This window comes from Colias philodice, chromosome 16, assembly GCF_061535455.1.
Source record: "Colias philodice isolate Cphi_HAF_F1 chromosome 16, ilColPhil1 Martin Lab GWU primary, whole genome shotgun sequence".
NCBI lineage: Eukaryota > Metazoa > Arthropoda > Insecta > Lepidoptera > Pieridae > Colias > Colias philodice.
Window position 1 is genome coordinate 3,421,169 of NC_143101.1, and position 18,836 is coordinate 3,440,004.

Below are 18,836 nucleotides of genomic sequence, written 5' to 3' on the forward strand. Positions count from 1 at the left end.
ACATTGGATTCAAAACGTCACAACCTTAGACCATCAAACATAGCCAAGAACCATGACGATTAAGACAATTTACATATTTAATCTTTCCACTCTAAGATCTTTAATTTCATAATCTATTTGAACTTGCCTTTTAGTCATTTTTTGATAAATATAGGTGTTTTTTGGGGTAGCATACTGATGTCATATCATAAATCATATCATATTCATACCCTTACTCAAAAAATATTTGAGGTGTAATAAATATTAGCTTTTGTGGACTTTAGTAGTATTTCACGATATAATAATTTGGGTATTAAATAACCGACTATTGAACCCTTTTCACGAGTACATAAGCTAGGATTACCGAAAAAATATTAGCTCGAAATAGTGAAAAGTTCATAGTGCTTTTATACTAGCAATATTTAATTATGTATTATCTGACGTTAAATATATGCAGATGAAACAAATTTATATAATATGTATTTATTGATAATATAGTTAAAAGTGACGCAGTGCGACAAAATAAAATGCATATTTGGCAACTGGATAAATGCTTAATAGAAGTGAGATAAAAATAACAAAGACGCGGATATTATGTAGTACGTACCTATGTACTATGAAATGTGAAATTATAATATCTACATATTAATTAGATTAAGATTAGTTTTGCTACAGTTAATTGGGCTCGTAGAGTTTGATATTTATCACAGTCACAGATATTTAGTACACTTGAGTAAAATTTTCGTGGTACTTTTTTAACCGTAAGATAAGCTAAACAGAACTTATCTAGAAGGCTTGAAATGACAGTACGAATTTAAAATTTGGCAGGTAACACACGAGTACAAAACTACCTGAAATACAAAATACCGTTTGGATTCGAAACGATAACTGAATTCGTTTAAGTTATCGACATTCCCGTTGCAAATGTTAACATTTTTACCCCAGTTTCAGTATGAAATAGCAAGACTAGCATTTAATTTAATTTTACGCTACCGCACGTTTTTCGCTTGGCTACAAAATAATTTTTAAAATATAAACTTATTAAAGCGAGGTGTCGTAAACGTAGCCACATAATGTGAAAAATTTCTGAAAATTTTTTTTGATATAAATATTTTTGTAAAATAATTTTATATTATGTTATGCATGTGTAAATCGCGGAGAAGATATTATGAGATGGTTTTAAAAACATTAAAGGATGCAAGAACGTATAATTAGAAAATGAAAAAGTAATTAAATTATAATACAAGTGAAGAAAATTAGAACGCTATAAAATATTTTTAAAGTTCATGAGTTGCGCTTTTTCTAAGATTCTACAACTCTTTATCCAATTACATACAATTTTTAAACGATGTTATCAGGCAGGTTGCTTTAAAAAAAAGTTTAAAAGTGGAATCTTTTCAGAATGGCAGTTATATTCACAGATAATGAAGAACGTGCTGAGCAAGCAAAGTGTGCATTAAAATAACATTACTTTTAATAGTTGGAGCGTTCACGTAAAAATATAACATTGAACGCGTTTTTAAGACAAAAATTTTAATGGATTCCTTAATTTCTTATTCAAATTAGTGAAAGTGCATGCTGAAATTTTACGACAATTTTAATATCTTGGGAAACTTTTTTAATATCGTCTAAATGGTATTATAGCTTTTCAGAATAATTGAGGTTGTTGATAAGGTCCTAACTCCTAATAGTAAAATTTTATTTGGCTATGTATAATACAAAGCCTTGTATACTTTTAAAAACAAGTGATTTAAATTTTTAACTAAACTATAGCAAGGTAAGCAAGGTGTCTTATAAATAATATCCTATTATTATAATTATATATTATATAAATAATATCTACGTACAGTACACGATCAGTCAAATTTACTCTAAATCCAAATTTCCATACACAAAGACAACTTAAAAAAGTAATAACGTAATCTTATAAGCATTAAAGATAAAAATGTTAAGACTGGTCCAAAGAAGAAACTTAACACTAATAAAATCACAATATAACTTAATACCAAGATATCGTTATAAAGTTTGCAATAATTTATTAAATTCGCTCACAACTTTGCCCGCGACATTCATTAACCTCTTTACCCTTTTCTTTGGAATTTTCTTTTATTATTTCATTAATTAATTCTTTCTAGTAAAATTCAATAGGAAGAGAATGATACTGAATATTTGTAGCAATAATAAAGTTATACATGATTTTTCACATGCAAGGAATTGCATGTATAATAATTTATACACTTTGTGTTGTACCAAGGTATCTCTTGATAGAACTGCATCCTATAGTTTCGATTTTTAATAAAAACTACGACAATTTTCATTCATTTAATAAATCTAAACTATAATATTATGTACATCGTATTCATTGTGCGCTCGGTTCGTTGCTGAGCATTCTGGCTACCGCCATGATTAAAAATACTATTGTAAATGATCTAGGTACCTACTATGTCTATACCATTGTGATAGGAATGTTATGAATAACTTTGATTTGGAAGCTACTCGCTATCTATTCATCTATTCTATTGAATAGCAGAATAGCTCATACACTTGTGAGACTACTGAATATACTTCTAGAGTGGATCTGAATGAGATGAGCTTGCCTTATTAATTGATTCAACTATTACTTATTATTTTCATCAGTTATTAATTAGTGTAATATGCATTTCTATAATAATAAGTAGAGAATTAAAAGAGTATAATATAATTTCCCAGCAATCTATGCTCGTTATTCAGATAAATGGGCGTTAAAAATTAAAAATCAAACATCAAGTTAAAGTTTAAAAAGAAGATGGTCGAATGGTCTGAAAATTATTGGCTGTTGTTAAATATACATATTTTAAAAATTATATCATATAAGTATGCATTAAAATGAATGGATTCAAAAATTTACTTTTTGCCTTATGTTCGTTAATAATTAATTTGTTTAGATTCGACATACACATTCAATCATCTACAGCGAGGTAATATTCTAGCAACAAAATATCAACATTTTTTTTAAAATAGCTATAGACTTACCAAGTTCTTCTTCCTGGTACATTGTAGCAGCTCTCCATACAAACACTCCGCTTGCTGCAAGCCAACCTCAAAGGTCTTCTGTATGGTGCCGATGAGGTAGTCCCGCATTGACTCCAGTACTGTTTGTTCACCGGTTTCTGATGCATATCTGGAGCAATTAAATATTTTATTACTGAAAATTTTAAAACAACTACACATAAAGAATAAACTTTTTAGAACTACTTATCTACTGTTATTTATACCCCACCATTTCGAAAATAATTGGAATGGATTTCGGGACCAGACCAGACAAGCACATTTTAATTCTTGCAATATATCTGCACTATTCTGATAAAAGATCAATATAAACGAACTGTTTATTATAAATTTATAAAGAATAGAAAAAATTCAATCACGAGGCGGGACTCGAACCCGCATCCTTTCGCGCCATTCCGATACCTGGATGCCTGACCAATTCAGCCACTCGTGACCCGCCAGAGCGATCGAATTTATTCTATTCTTTCACTTTTATGTGTCTAAGGGACACACCGCGCGCCATCTATTGAGATGATTAACAACCATCTCAACCAATATGAAACACTTTTCAGTGAATACAATATTGTAACGATGGAACACGACCTTTTTTGTTGAAATTGATATTTTTGGTTTTATGGCATTCAAATGCTTTATAAATATAAATTTATAAAGAATAGAAAAAACTGTTTATTGCTTCAGTTTTTAAACGTGTAAGTTTTTATTTGAACTTTATTGATAGGTTCATTTAGTATTCTGAACCGCTAGTGTATAAGCAATCTAACTACAAGTGAGTCCTTTTGGGATCAGTAGAATACACATACAATAAATATCCTTCACTTATACATGGTACAGATAACAAAAGTGAGTCTTCTGTGAACATTTTCTTGGCAAGATAATCCTATTTTGTATACGATTATACAACTGGCTCGGCTAATCTACGCTAGACGTTATTTATAAGCGCTGTACATTTCTCGTGAGACCAAGTACTGGTTATATTTCGTGCTCAGCCATTCTGATGGTGCCACAAATGTATCGTTAAATTGATAACCTCGCTCTATGTGAGTATGGGTTGGTAATTGTATTATTGAATCTTTAATGTCGATATGATAGATTTTTACGTCGACATGCCTGTTGATGGTTGTTTACGTCTTTACCTTCTTTTTCTCTACAAATGCTCATTAGATTCTTCTTCAAACACTGGTTAGTCGTCTGCAGTTTACACGTAAATTGACCGTATCAAATTCAAGTAATGAAGCGAAAGCTTCTATTTTTTGTAACATTGTTACATATTACAAAAAATAGAAGCTGCGCTAAATTACTAGGAAATTATTATAAAGATTTTTATTAAATTTAATATGCTGTGAATACAAAAATATGATACAAAAACGTATTGCAAGAGTGAATAAACAGAATCTATCGGAATTCCATCCAAATAACATTCATTCAACGTAAAATAAACAGTTCAATTTAAATGCCGAAACTCGTAACAAGATTATTTTTAAAACAATTGGAAACGTTCAAATTTCATTCGCCTATTATTTTATTAAACGCGTGATTTCCAGCGGTTTTCTTTTAGTTTCATTTACAATACAACAAAACTGGATAACACTAGACAAGGCAAATTAATGGAAATTCTGTAGAGAAAGCCTGAACTTACTAAGATGATTAATTACCATTATAATCGAGATAAGTGGGCATATTATGCAAATGGAGTTTAATCACAGTTTAATATGACAAAGTGATCATATTGAACATGCTAACGTTACAAAAAAGAATTCTCTTTGGATCTGAAACTTTATAGACAAAGACTTCAACATATCTCGTCTTTTGTTTGAGTTAAACGTACTTACTTTGTCCATGTCCATGTCTCATGGCTTATACTTTTGATTAGCTACTCTTAGACCCTATACGGGTTGTGGAATACTAATGAATGAGCAATTTTATTTGAACTTAAGTCAAGTTACCTACTTAGTTATTGTCATTTTGCAACATATTGACGCTCCGATGCTATCGATTCTGGGTTTTAATAGAGCATACACATTCACGAGAAATATCAACTTTGAACATACCTATTTTACGAGCAGAGTGCTATAAACTAAAATTAAAAACACATAATACAAACTAGCATGCATTTGATACACGCAGACCTATATACTCTTATTTATGGCTCTACTGAAATTTCCACCCCTTGTTCATGTAGTAGTACTTACATATTTGGGAACAAAAGCATAGCTCGAACGGTATTCCTACTACCTCCTATCACTAGGCATACTTCCTACATCAGAAGTTTAGTTCCTGGTACTCACTTGTGAACAAAAGCAATGAGGTCAGCAGCTCTCCCGCTCCCGTCACACACCACCACAGGTACTGGAGGTGTGTCTGTCACGTACTCCAGAACAGCTCGAACGGTGTTCGTGCCACCTTCTATTACCAGGCAGACCACGGGCGTTGATGAGTGTGTATCTGGAAGGAGATGTGGATAAGAATTGATGTATAATGTGGAAGGATTTAGAAGCTTCGCAATACTTTTGATACTTGGCCATATTTTCCAAATTAAAGCATATCGCACATAGTGAATCTGAAGGTAATACGAAAGACGTGGGTTGGAATACTGCCTCTTGATTATTTTTTCTAATCTTTGCATTTAGCACACATGGATAAATTGATTTTAATGCTATAATTAATATTGTAAGAAAACCAAATTAGTAGGTATATAAAAATGTATTCAGAGGAAGTGTTAAAACTTCTTTATCGCATGGAAGATTAACATCGACTCCAGGATTCCATATATCTAACTGACTTAATTCTATCAGAAAATATTAGCCAGTTTCCGCAACCCCATCCATGCATAATTACGGCATTACAATTACAAATCAGTCCTCGTTACGAGTTATTGTGATTAAAGCCCGAAAATATTTTGGTAACTTCCCGCCTCGTGAGATTTAATACCTCACTAATCGGAGTGACTTGCAGGGAGGGAGTGACGTGAACATTTTATTGTTGCCGGATTATATTATAGGAGCATGAATGCTGTAACTATATTTAGCAGTAATAGTTCGGGGCCAATTTCAGCCACGGTGGCCAATTTCGAAGGCTAGCTAAGTTCTCAAAGGTACATTATAGTGCACACCTACGCGCGAAAACATAAGTGCTTTCTCGATCCATCACTTTTTTTATATGTGGTTAAGTACTAACTAAAATTCAATGGATTATGTTATGTTAGTGAACTTAGCAGATCATTTTTAGCAGATCAAAAAAAAATGTGAGTTCTTATCGCGTGCAGTTGAGTTCTACAGTTCCTGATACTTTTTAGAAATAGTTCTGGCGTTTTTACCTTAAAAAACGACATTTGAAAAAATGATCTGCCAACTTCCCGTAGCAGATCATTTTTAGCAGATCAAAAAAAAAAATGTGAGTTCTTATCGCGTGCAGTTGAGTTCTACAGTTCCTGATACTTTTTAGAAATAGTTCTGGCGTTTTTACCTTAAAAAACGACATTTGAAAAAATGATCTGCCAACTTCCCGTAGTAGATAATTTTTAGCAGATCAAAAAAAATGTGAGTTCTTATCGCGTGCAGTTGAGTTCTACAGTTCCTGATACTTTTTAGAAATAATTCTGGCGTTTTTACTTTAAAAAACGACATTTGAAAAAATAATCTGCCAACTTCCCGTAGCAGATCATTTTTAGCAGATCAAAAAAAAAATGTGAGTTCTTATCGCGTGCAGTTGAGTTCTACAGTTCCTGATACTTTTTAGAAATACTCGCGTAAAATGAAACACTAGAAAATTTATTTATGTCATATTTCATCACGCCGTAGCACCATGCCGTAGCATCATGCCGTAGCATCACGCCGTAGTATCATGCCGTAGCATCATGCCGTAGCATCATGCCGTAGCATCATGCCGTAGCATCACGCCGTAGCATCACGCCGTAGTATCATGCCGTAGCATCATGCCGTAGCTTCATGCCGTAGCATCATCCCGTAGCATCATGCCGTAGCATTACGCCGTAGCATCACGCCGTAGCATCATGCCGTAGCATCACGCCGTAGCATCATGCCGTAGCATCATGCCGTAGCATCACACCGTAGCATCACGCCGTAGCATCACAGCGTAGCATCACGCCGTAACACATGCCGTAGCATTACGCCGTAGCATCACGCCGTAGCATCACAGCGTAGCATCACGCCGTAGCATCACGTCGTAGCATCACGTCGTAGCATCACGTCGTAGCATTACGTCTTAGCATCACGTTAAGCCGGGTCCAGGTCGGGTTTTTTCAAATGTCGTTTGTTAAGGTAAAAACGCCAGAACTATTTCTAAAAAGTATCAGGAACTGTAGAACTCAACTGCACGCGATAAGAACTCACATTTTTTTTTTTGATCTGCTAAAAATGATCTGCTACGGGAAGTTGGCAGATCATTTTTTCAAATGTCGTTTTTTAAGGTAAAAACGCCAGAACTATTTCTAAAAAGTATCAGGAACTGTAGAACTCAACTGCACGCGATAAGAACTCACATTTTTTTTTGATCTGCTAAATTCACTAACATGATTATGTTTTCTAGGAAGCTTATTTGGTAAAGCATAAAACTGATTCGACACGCGATTTATTCATTAATTTCAATTCACATGACGTCTTAATCAGTGCGCTGATTAATTTTTCATTTACACGGAGTAAATCTACTAATAGAAATTACTTTTAAATGTAAGGTGTCAATAAGAGTGGCCTTGTCTGTGCCTATTATTTAATTTCGAGTTACTATATTATCATCTAAATCTAAAATATGCAAGATACTTTTCTTTCTTATTCTTAGATAGTTAATTAATTCTCCTTGAGTTTTTGTTTTGCGAAAAACAATGGTTTTTAAATTAGGTATACAATACCAACAAGACCTTCAAAAAGGCCCTTAAAAATATAATTTCCAATAAACAAAATGATGAAATATTGAATGTTGTTAAATTTGAACATCCACATTGAGACTTCGAAATAGCGGTTGCTTTGTATTTCTTACTTTATTCCGCTCAATTAATTTTAAGCATTATAAGCCGCTATATTTACTTAACTCTGAATGGAGTGAACAAATCAATATGTTTAAGTACGGGACGTTAATTGTTAATTTTGAAGTGGGTTTCTCTGTTCTCAGTTCTATAGCATTAAATCATTTGACCCTTATTAAAACGATACTGCACAGCGAATAGGATCACATTTTACGTCACACACATAGTAGTTTCTAGAAGCATTTGCAGTAAACATGAAACCGCAATACATAGCATTACCCCACATCGTCACATTCACTGGAATTCTCATTAGTCCTAGGTGCAGATGGTGAATTTTGCATGTTGAAACTGATCGATGCACTGAATTAACGCTAGTTTAGATGTTACATGGTTTAAACTACTTCCCTATCGTTCTAAATATAAGATGAGATAGACTTTTAAAGTTAAAACTTTGAAGAGATACGATAAGAAATACAGGTGATTAATTTATTCCTTTTATATACAGGTGATTAATTTATTCCTTTCCTATTATAACTGTGAAGATGATTCAAAAGCGCATCTAAAAGTCAAATTGATAAATAAATGTTTGGGATTGAGTGTATAAATCTCGTCATTACAAGATGAAGATATTGACGAGTTTACAATACATGCAGATAATATTCGAGTGAATAGATACTAATAAAAATACCCCAATTTCATCCCAATAATTCTAAATGAAATTAAAACACATAATACTCATGAAAACATGGATATCATAATTATCTCGGCATACTATTAATTTCACAGATGCTAAAGCGCAATGAATTTTAGCTGATGAGTGTCGAGTCAAACATATTATGAATGTTGAAATTAAAGATTAATCTTGCTAAAGAGGCCTCTCATAACAAATATCTTGCTTGTGAATCTAATATAACAGGGGCTGAATTTATAATTTTAACACGTGGTGCAATATGGCAGCAGGTGGTACGAGCTAAATGAACGATAAAGTGATACATAAGGAACGTTATTTATTTCAGGTTATACTCGTATAGCAGAAAATATTGTTGTGGAAATTATTGGGTTCATGATTTTCAAGACATAATAATTATGTATCAAAATAATTATTAGGAACGACAAATCAATAAAATAGAAAACAACCATTAAGGCCTTTTAAATAATTTTTAAAATACATTATTATTTAAGTAATAGTATTATTCTATATAAATTTGTGAGGTCTTAATTTGGTTTCTTATGTTTTGATTAATTAAATAATTATTGTAGGTAGGTACAAAAATCGTTTGAAAACAAAAATAAAAGCACAAACAAAATTGTTAAATGTCCATCAATCCTAATTTGAGTATTTTACGAAAATACAAAGAAAACACCCAGACGCTGTGTTAATTTGAACATTGTTAATGAAGGAATTTGCAAATTGCTTTCTAATCTTAAAGGTTTTTTAATAAAAGCAGCGTCTTATCCTTAATGCGTTTGCGAATATTTTAATTTGAATTCACTTGAACAATAAGACTTAATAATAACAAATTCTTTTCGGCATTTTGGCTATATATTTAACTATGTATTATAATAAAAGGCATTTCTATAGTATTCAGAAGTTGGAACTTGAATCTTACTATCTCTATGAATTAAACAAAAGCAATAACTTTTCTTTTCTTACGTTTTTATAAAGGTTGTTTGAAAAGTAATATAATAATTATTATTATAATTTTCATTTGCGACATCTACAAGTCCGGAACAAAAAATAATATGAATGTATGTTTTACTTCCCATATACAGTATAACCCAAGAGCCTTAAAAGCCGCGTAATAAAATTTATATTGCCATCCTGAAATTCAGAACATCTCGATTTTCATTCGATGTCGTAAAACTCGTCATAAAAACTACTACAATTTTATGACATATTGAGGTAGTGTCGCCTTCAGGTGTGAGAAAGTCTTTATATGAGACGATACGACGATCCGATCAGATCATTGTTAAAATAATCAGTATTACCTAGATATAGTTAGTACATAAAAATACTTTACGATTAAAACTTAATTTCAAACCATGCAGTTAAACAGGTAGGTACTTTAGTTACAAGTACTTCTGGCATAATATGTAATTTACAAGTCAAAAAGTGGTAAAAATAGATATCATCAAACTAATTATGTTATTAAATTTAACCTAAGCCGTCTACTGGAAATTTTTTAAAATATTCTTTCGAAAAAGATAGAGTCGTTATGACGTTTTCACTCCTAAACTGTTGTTTCGTTGGAAATATTATGTTATTTGTACATTAAAATAAATATAAAATAATTTCTGAAAGCAATTACGATCCACCAAAAAGTGAAGAGGGTTGATAAAAGTGAACAAGGTAGACACGGCTGCACATGTATTGAGAACGATATCGTGTACATCACATACATATTGAATGTTTATATCGTATCGTACAGTGTGAAAAATTTTATAAGAATGTCTTGAAATTTTATCGTTGTTTCTTTAGAGTTCAATGAATATAGCATAATAACATTAAAATAACAGATAATACAAGGCGTTATCACCCGCCGCGCCGCCAGTATTTTCTTTATTGATAAATCTACGGATTTTAAATTGAGCCTTGGTATTGAGGACTAAATTAATAAAAGTAATGATAATATGTATCAGTAAATTATATTATATAATTGTATATTAAAATTATATTATTTAGATACTCATAAGTACTTCCGTGATATTGCGCAGATTACTGATATAAAAAATAATCCATACATATTTCAATACTTTCTATCAAGGTCTGCGTATTACGTGCTACATTTCAACGTACGGGTCATAAAACAGTGAAGTATAAAAAGTTCACCATGGCTGATCGTCATGCTCTGAAGGAATTCCCGCCAATTCTTCACAATGGAGTTCCCAAATCCCTTTTATAACCGTTGAGCTGGGGGAGTTGAGACGCAACTATATCTCTTTACTCTTCCCTTGTTCATAATACGTAAATTTAAGTGTTATTTAATAAAATTACCCTCGGAGTTGAGATACGGTGAATTATGTAATAAATATTAATTATGAAGATCTTTATACTTTATCTGTGACTTTATATTATTAGCTCTACATACTATTTTATTTAAAATTGTTAGTTAAATTACTTATACCCTGTCCTCTAAACCTGTATTGAAACGAAAGAATCTACCTACTTATTCGTTGTACTTGTAAAATTAAGATAAATAATTGTTTGTTAATAACTCAACATCTATCTATCTTATCTAGGTTAAAAATGTATTTTACATGAATTTATTTTTGCCTTCACATGCAGTAACATCATACTGAATCTTTATCATTTGTTTGTGTGAACTAAACCACGCGATCGAACGTTTATTCGAGCGTGATCGCTAGCTTGTTGGCGTCATATCGACTGACAGACATAGCGGGGCTGAAGTGCGGGGCGAGACGCACCGGATCGGCGAGTCGAGCCAAACGTTCAGTGACCTGCGCGGCGCACCGCTCGCCGTACGCAAAACAAAATGTCCGCCAAAGACCTTGCATTCTCGCGCAATTTAATTATACGCTTCATAGCCCTGTACAAAGAATCACCATGTCTATGGGACAAGAAGACCGTCTCGTACAAAAACAAAAAAAAGAGAGACGAAGCGATTGCTCGTTTGACTGAATTAGTACGCAAGTACGACCCTACCGCGACCAAGGTGCATGTGTTGAGGAAGATAGAGAGTATGCGCGCGTGTGTGCGTAGAGAACATAGAAAAGTACAGGCGAGCATTTCGCGATGTGACGACGACGTATATGTGCCGCATCTGTGGTATTACAACTTGTTGTCTTTCGCGTTTTCTGATGAAACCGATGCAGATGATACTAAAATGAAGATTGAATATTTAGATGTAAGTATGATAAATAAAAGTTTGTACACAGATAATATTTTGTTTTTGTAGCCGGTATAATATGTTTTTTTTTACATTAGGCATGCATGAATTAAAAATAATTGTGTAAATTAACTAACAATCCAAAAGAATTGTTTTTATCTTTTAGAATATTCGCTGAGTTTATTTCACAAAATGATTCATTTCATTAGAATCTATTGAGTCGTTCTAATCAATCAATTTTCGCTGGTAATTTGAAACAATCGTACGAAGCAATTTATATGGAAATCTGTGTTTAATCTGGATTTATGTGTTCTATTTGACAATTATGATTTGAATGTTGTTATATTATCTATGAAATTGCGTGTAATTTATGTTTGGGAAGTTAATTGAATTATTCATTGAAATTGAACGGATTAAGCGATTTGACCTGTTAGCTACAACGATTTTAATTGTGTATACGATATTACTATGTAGCCTGTTTATTTTGATTGCAATTGTAAAGAGTAAATTAAAAATTGTACAGATTTTGGTGCTATTGATTAAATAATTTTATAATTTTAGTTTGCGATTATTTCTTGACAGGGAGTTGACAGGTTACTTCTTATATTTCTTTCTTTCTTTTATTTCTTCAGCTGTACATAATATACATTGAGATAATATTACTACGTATGGAGGAGACACCACGAACAATATCTGTGCGCCATTTTTTTGCTCTAACTAAGTTTTAAAAATTATTATCTAGTTAGGTACTTAACGATGAAAGTTATTCCTTTGCACTTTTCCGTATTATTTGTGCAATATCGTAACACACACGAAGGCATGTTTGATGCGTTTCACTTTAAAACCATTAAATAATACCGCTCAACATACGTCACATGACGTATGTTGAGTGGAACATAAGTGATGTAGGCGGTGTCGTCTCCCTATTAATATTATCTCAATGATAATATATTATTTATTTACAGAATGGCTACGACGACTAGCTACTATAAAAAAATTACATTATAGAAAATTTTGCGTAAAATTCACGCCCCTGTAGCCTCAAAACAATTAATTCCGGCCCTGGACAGATTTGGGGTCCAACAACTTTAGTCTAAAAAATAATCGGATAAACTTAATAAGAGCACTGTATTCTTAAAACTTCAAAGTTTTAAGAGCACTGTATTCTTAAAACTTTAGCATAGGATTTCAGTTTAGTTAGAAATCATTCATTCTTATGTGCTCTGAAATAACTTGCTAAAAAACCGTGAGCCACCATTGATTGATTTTGAATGTTGCTGTTGTCACACACAAACAAAATATTTGCTTCATGAATTGGTAGATGAGAAGGGTGTGTGTTTACAATTTTTTGTAGAACTCAAAATGATTCAATATTTGCCTTTAATATAAAAATTACAAACATAGGTACCTACACCAAGAAAATACATATACTTAATTGAGCATCTGAATAAAAAACACCTAAAAATTAAAAAACAATCCACATAACTCACAAGGATGCAGTTTCTGCGCCGCGATGTATTTCTCGAGCTTCCTACGCAGTACGATCTCGGCTCCGTACCTGCCGACGGACCCGTTGTCCACCAGCAGGAAATATGCGTGACGGTTGTTGAGTACTGCCAATTTTGATCTGCAACAAATTATTGATTGATCCAACTAACTTATGGTATCGTTGATGAGGCTAACGTTTTACTAGTAGGAAAAACTGAATAGGGAATGGCAAAGTATTGGTGTAATTATCCTACTAACTAATAATAATTGTATATTTGGGATGGCAAAGGATTTATATGTATGAGGCATGTTATAATGTTACGTGACCACGCTCGCTGAAGCGTTCGAAACGTCGGGTTAATAATAAAATGAATTAATCGTGTTTATCTCTTAAAAATTCTATGTTATATATAACTTGCGTAAAACCCAAAACAAGAAAATATCATCTTGATGAGGTTGTGGTTTGATTAGTAGGAAAAGGAATTGGTTATTATTTCGACGAACTCTATACATAACAGTATGTTTCTTTAGTTATCATACATTTTTAGAGGCATGCAATTCATTCATGACGACCTGATAAATTTCTCTTTGATTCTTATTATATTTTACAATTTTCTATGCATTTTATTGTACTAGCAAACTTTTCGAATGCTAAGTGCAAGTTCTCTAAAATAGTGAGAATATATTGTGCAAGATATAAATATTGATGGCAGAGACATCGTACAAAATGTAGATTTATGTAGATATTTCATACCCTTCGCAGAGCAGTATTGATGTTATGTTGAAAGGTAAAATATTATTTCACTATTTGTCGGACTTTACTTGGGATCGCTCTTAGTCACGATTCGGCTAGGAAATTAAAAATAAATATTTGATGGGACCCAGGTGAGGTATAAATAAATATAAGATTTGTATTATTTCGATAAGCAGTATTATATTGTTCTAGGATCCCTTTCCGGGAACTGTTTAGATGACAAAAGCTGTAGCAGTTATTTTAACCCGATTTTATAATTAGACTTATTTTGCGAACAATCCTTTTTGCTATAATAAAATAAAAGTTGATAACTTCTATATCATTCATAGATTCAGTACTGTATGATTATTTAATAAAAATATATTGTTTTGACTTTACGAAGTAAACAATATCACAAGAATTTATGAAAATATATTAATTAACCATATATTGTGTTGAAATAAATATTTATTTTAGCCATACTTTGCCATGTAATTATGTTTAAGCCTTTCTCAATGAATATTTGTTTAGTTACTCCAGCTAAACCCACAAAAGATTTTAAAGTCACTTCTAAAGTAGGTGAATGAGTTTTCAACTTTGTTTTTATTTGCGAAGTTTAACCTCACTGCTGGCAGCTTCCAATGAGTTTTATTTAGATACATTTTCTTTAATTATTTCAACCTATGTGTTTACCCAACTAAATAAGCTAATTAAGATAAAGTTCAGCCTATCCTTTGATAAGTATATTTACCAAAAGTGAAGTCCCGTGTCCCCTAGTGGGGTAAGGGGCAGATGCATTATTCATACATCTGTTTCACTGATCGATTTTTTTTAGGGACAAGTAGGTGATCAGCCTTCTGTGTCCTGCCAGACCGAGACATTTTTTTTCTTCGTCTCCACCGGGAATCGAACCCAGGACCCCTCGGTTCTACGCTCACGCGTCAACCACTGTACCAAGGAGGCGGTCATATATATATTTATATATTTATATATATATTTACCAAACTAACTATAATATCATGAAAGGCCATTGAATCTGCCTACATAAAACTTCGGTGATGATCTGACATTTATGCCTTTTTAAAAATACACGAAGGCACAAGGAACCTACAACCTACTGATTTAATAGTTAATTCAATCGATGCAATTCTTAACAAAGGCCTAAAACGGGCAATATTCATGGTTGTGACTCTATGTATTTAAACAAAACATTGGTTGCCTGTAAAGTCGGTTTACTGACGATAGTTTAACGTGACAACGTCCGATTGTGCTTCTTTGTCGCTCGTTCCGCGCTCTGGGTTGCACTTCAAGCCACATAGGGAACGCCTCAGAGCGAGGTAACGCCGCATGAGTCATGTTTTTTCGTGCGTGCAGCCGGCTCTATCGAATTATAAGACGTTGTCACGTCAAAACTTTACAATGTCTGGCATTGAATGATAAAATCAAAGTTGACTTATATAAATACATATTTCTAGCACCAAATTTATCCAGATCATATAAGATAGAAATACAAGAGGTCTGGTATTTCTATCAGAAACTGCGAAGCCTTTAAATATCTTACGTATTCTTATAAAAATGTCGCCATAATAGCCCCTTGGTTGAAAATGATATCACTTCACCGTTTACCGTCCCTTAGGAAATTATTATGATGCGATTATCTATTACAATTTCGTAGGAAGGGGTTTTACGGTAGATTAAATTTGTTTTATAAAATATGCTTTGTTGTGGGGCTATTTAGGTTCAATTTAATATTAACCGCATTCTGAGTCTTGATATTTTCTATACTGTTTCTTCTAGATATAATGAAATTGTTAAGTTTTATTTTACTAGACTCAGCTACGTCTAGCGTACAACGACGTACTCGCTAAACTTCTTTCCCATTAAAACTTAGCACAATTAAGGATTCGCATCAAAATAAATAATTACAGAAACCTCTACGTTTCTGAAGCTATTTCAATCACGTATAGTTTCTACTTTCTGAGGAATCACTGAAATGGACAATCGCTATTCCGAGAGCATTGCCATGTTTTGAGCAAATTGTATTTTTATGGCTGTTCCTGGCCGTGTAGCGAATTCTAAAATGTAATTAATAATATGTTTCCAAAAGAGATGCCTCATTTCTTTCTTGGTAAATGTTATCTAATATTAATTTCTCTGTATAAAGAACAGATGATTATAATGTAATATTATTTACATCACAAAGATAAGATAAAGATTTTACATTTATAAGATTTTATAAATGTAAAACTAAATCCATAATTTTTATAAAGCTTTTGAAAATAAAGTTTCAACTTCATTATTTGTTTCTTCCTTAATAGATCACGTAAAATCCAAGTGAATTAAAACTTAAAACTAAATTAATACATATATTGACGATAAATTAAAACAACAATTTGTCTGTTTTGCACAAAACTATCTATTTGCAGGAGGATTTTAACGCTGAGAGTGGCAATGAAGATGCAGCAGAAGATACATTCGAACCGGCTACACATGTGTATGCAGACTATGCGATAAGCAGCAACGCACTTGAAGCTCAAAATTCTGTGTACAAACATAACGAGGAGGATACTAAGAGGAAGCAGCATTGTACTGAAGTTGATGATGAATATGATGCTATAGGTATGTAACAAGTGGTCAGTTTTTTATCTATATATTATGCATTCACTCGTTAATAATGAGAAATTGTAATTGAATTTATTTTTCTAAAGACTACCTCATTAACACAGTTTTAAAGAGAAAAAGCTATTTACATGATTCAAGCAAAGTATCGTTTGATTAGGAAATACCCTGCTGCCTTATTACAAATGGTTTTCATTCATTTTACATAAAAGCCCTTCCGCAGTCCGTCATTGTATTTCAAATTTTAATATTACAGATGATTAATATTGAATGAATTTAGTAATTAGAGCCTTTTTTTACATTTGAAACAAACTCATAAAAGACCTACACACACGCTGATATATATACACACACACACACACACCTACAATAACGAATAAAGCAACAAAGATGTTTCTACATCAAAAGTTATCACTGTCCCTTTACTAAACGTTATGTAATCTTATCATGGACTTGAAATTCTTTGGCCAATATTCCCGGCGATTCGTGGAATCTTCTATATAATTCAATAACATTTCCAGATATTAGGTCTTCTTGTGTTGAGCATCTAATTTAATATAAGAATAGCTATATTAAAATATGTTTATTATGTGATTTCTCAGAAATAGTATAGTTGCCTTGGATTTGAACCTATTTTCTAGAATCTGTTGCATTTTTCAGTATTGTATTTACCATACATAGTATTATAATTTCCATTTCTTTCTTGACCTACTTATTATACAATCGAAATAAGGATGGAAATACTTGCATTGGACCCTTTTAATCAAACAATAATTAATTGGGGCTAAATGAATTTTCTCCAATACCCTTACTTATCTGAATTAATTCAGTGACCAAGTTATCGGAACTTCATTATATATTTAATTACTCAGATTGCTGAAAAAGCGCTTTGAAAACTGTTCTTGGTAACTTTGAACGAAACTGACCTATTAATTATTTTGTATAATTTAAGTAATTATGATGAGAAATTTTGTACGAACATTAATTATGACTGCTTATGAAATTTTACCAAACTTGAAATGATTTTTCATTCGGATTTAAAAGTCTCTTATATTTGGCAAATGTGGCACCAATTATAATTTTAATTTTATTCCAGGTATAAATGTAGCAGCAAAACTTCGTGGGCTTCCTTCTAACATGAGAATATTAGCTGAAAAACTGATCAACGATGTGTTGTTCCAAGCTCAGACAAATGCGCTTTCTTCAACAACAATATTAACTACCCCAGATCCCTTTGCATCTAAATAAAATATATATCAATAGTGTTAAGTTAAGCAATACAATTCTTTAAAAATGATTTGTTTTATTATTTTCTCACATTAAAACACATTTTGTGGAAGGCCAAATTACTGTTTTATCTTTAGCACCTATGCACTGAAATATCATCTTCATATAGATTGTATTTGTCAAAATATTTTAAAATGTTCGTACATGGGTGCTTGTGTTGTATAATTTCCTCATATCTCAAGGACGACACAGTACACGTCAGAATTAAGGGTGCACTCACACACATCAGTCACCGTCAAGTCACCGATGACTGATCGGTGACGGTTTGTGTACGTATCCACAAACACCAGTCACCGTCATGTTGTCCGTCAGTCACGTCGCCGGTTTGACTGAATCATTGAACACATACATCAGGTTAGTGAGTGATTAGACGTGTGTCACGCTAGAGAACATGTAGCAATTGACGGTAGCACGACGCTGACTGAACTGAGACGTGACGGCACCGGGTGAGTGGGGATAAAAGTATGATACATGTATGGAAAGATTATTTGACGTGCCTGACCGGGGACGTCACTGATAGATTTCGTGCCGGCGACTGTCGTGTGGGAACAGAGTCATACTAGAACTATTGATACATATTTTTTTTTAATCCTGTCCGGTGACGTGCCGTGACGGTGACTGATGTGTGTGAGTGCACCCTAACAAGCCGAAAATTGCGTTTCAGTTACGAATAAATGACTCGAGGAAAGCGTACAAGGAAGTCGTATGATCCATGATAATATTATACTGTTATATTAGATACATTATGGCATACGCAAGCAAATTTTCCAAGTATGAGATTTCACCATTTATTCCATGAGGATTTGTGTTTAGGAATTTGTATAAGCTTTAAATGTTGTGAGAACAATTTAACTCT

At 32.7% G+C, this 18,836-nt stretch overlaps 2 protein-coding genes across 4 annotated transcripts in view; one reads left to right on the forward strand and one right to left on the reverse strand.

Moving 5' to 3' along the window:
• Trpm (transient receptor potential cation channel, subfamily M) overlaps window positions 1-18,836 on the reverse strand; it is a 191,250-nt gene that overhangs the window by 38,472 nt on the left and 133,942 nt on the right. For all 3 annotated transcript variants that reach the window (XM_089705245.1, XM_089705243.1, XM_089705244.1), the window contains exons 6-8: window positions 13,344-13,480; window positions 5,313-5,469; window positions 2,992-3,139 (exon numbers count right to left, since the gene is read on the reverse strand). In XM_089705245.1, coding sequence (XP_089561371.1) covers window positions 2,992-3,139; window positions 5,313-5,469; window positions 13,344-13,480 — 442 coding nt within the window. The remainder of the gene's footprint in view (window positions 1-2,991; window positions 3,140-5,312; window positions 5,470-13,343; window positions 13,481-18,836) is intronic.
• LOC149481546 (uncharacterized) lies at window positions 11,466-17,965 on the forward strand. Its single transcript, XM_089705268.1, has 3 exons — window positions 11,466-11,871; window positions 16,501-16,693; window positions 17,790-17,965. The coding sequence occupies exons 1-3, from the start codon at window positions 11,500-11,502 to the stop codon at window positions 17,939-17,941; spliced, it is 717 nt and encodes a 238-aa protein (XP_089561394.1). The 5' UTR covers window positions 11,466-11,499; the 3' UTR covers window positions 17,942-17,965.

What these genes read in the sequence shown, in the direction of transcription:
- LOC149481546 (XM_089705268.1), top strand. Translation starts at nt 11,500, where the DNA reads ATGTCCGCCAAAGACCTTGCATTCTCGCGCAATTTAATTATACGCTTC. An exon ending in TGAAGATTGAATATTTAGAT is followed by an intron (nt 11,872 to 16,500) that starts GTAAGTATGATA and finishes ATCTATTTGCAG; the next exon opens with GAGGATTTTAACGCTGAGAG. An exon ending in TGATGAATATGATGCTATAG is followed by an intron (nt 16,694 to 17,789) that starts GTATGTAACAAG and finishes ATTTTATTCCAG; the next exon opens with GTATAAATGTAGCAGCAAAA.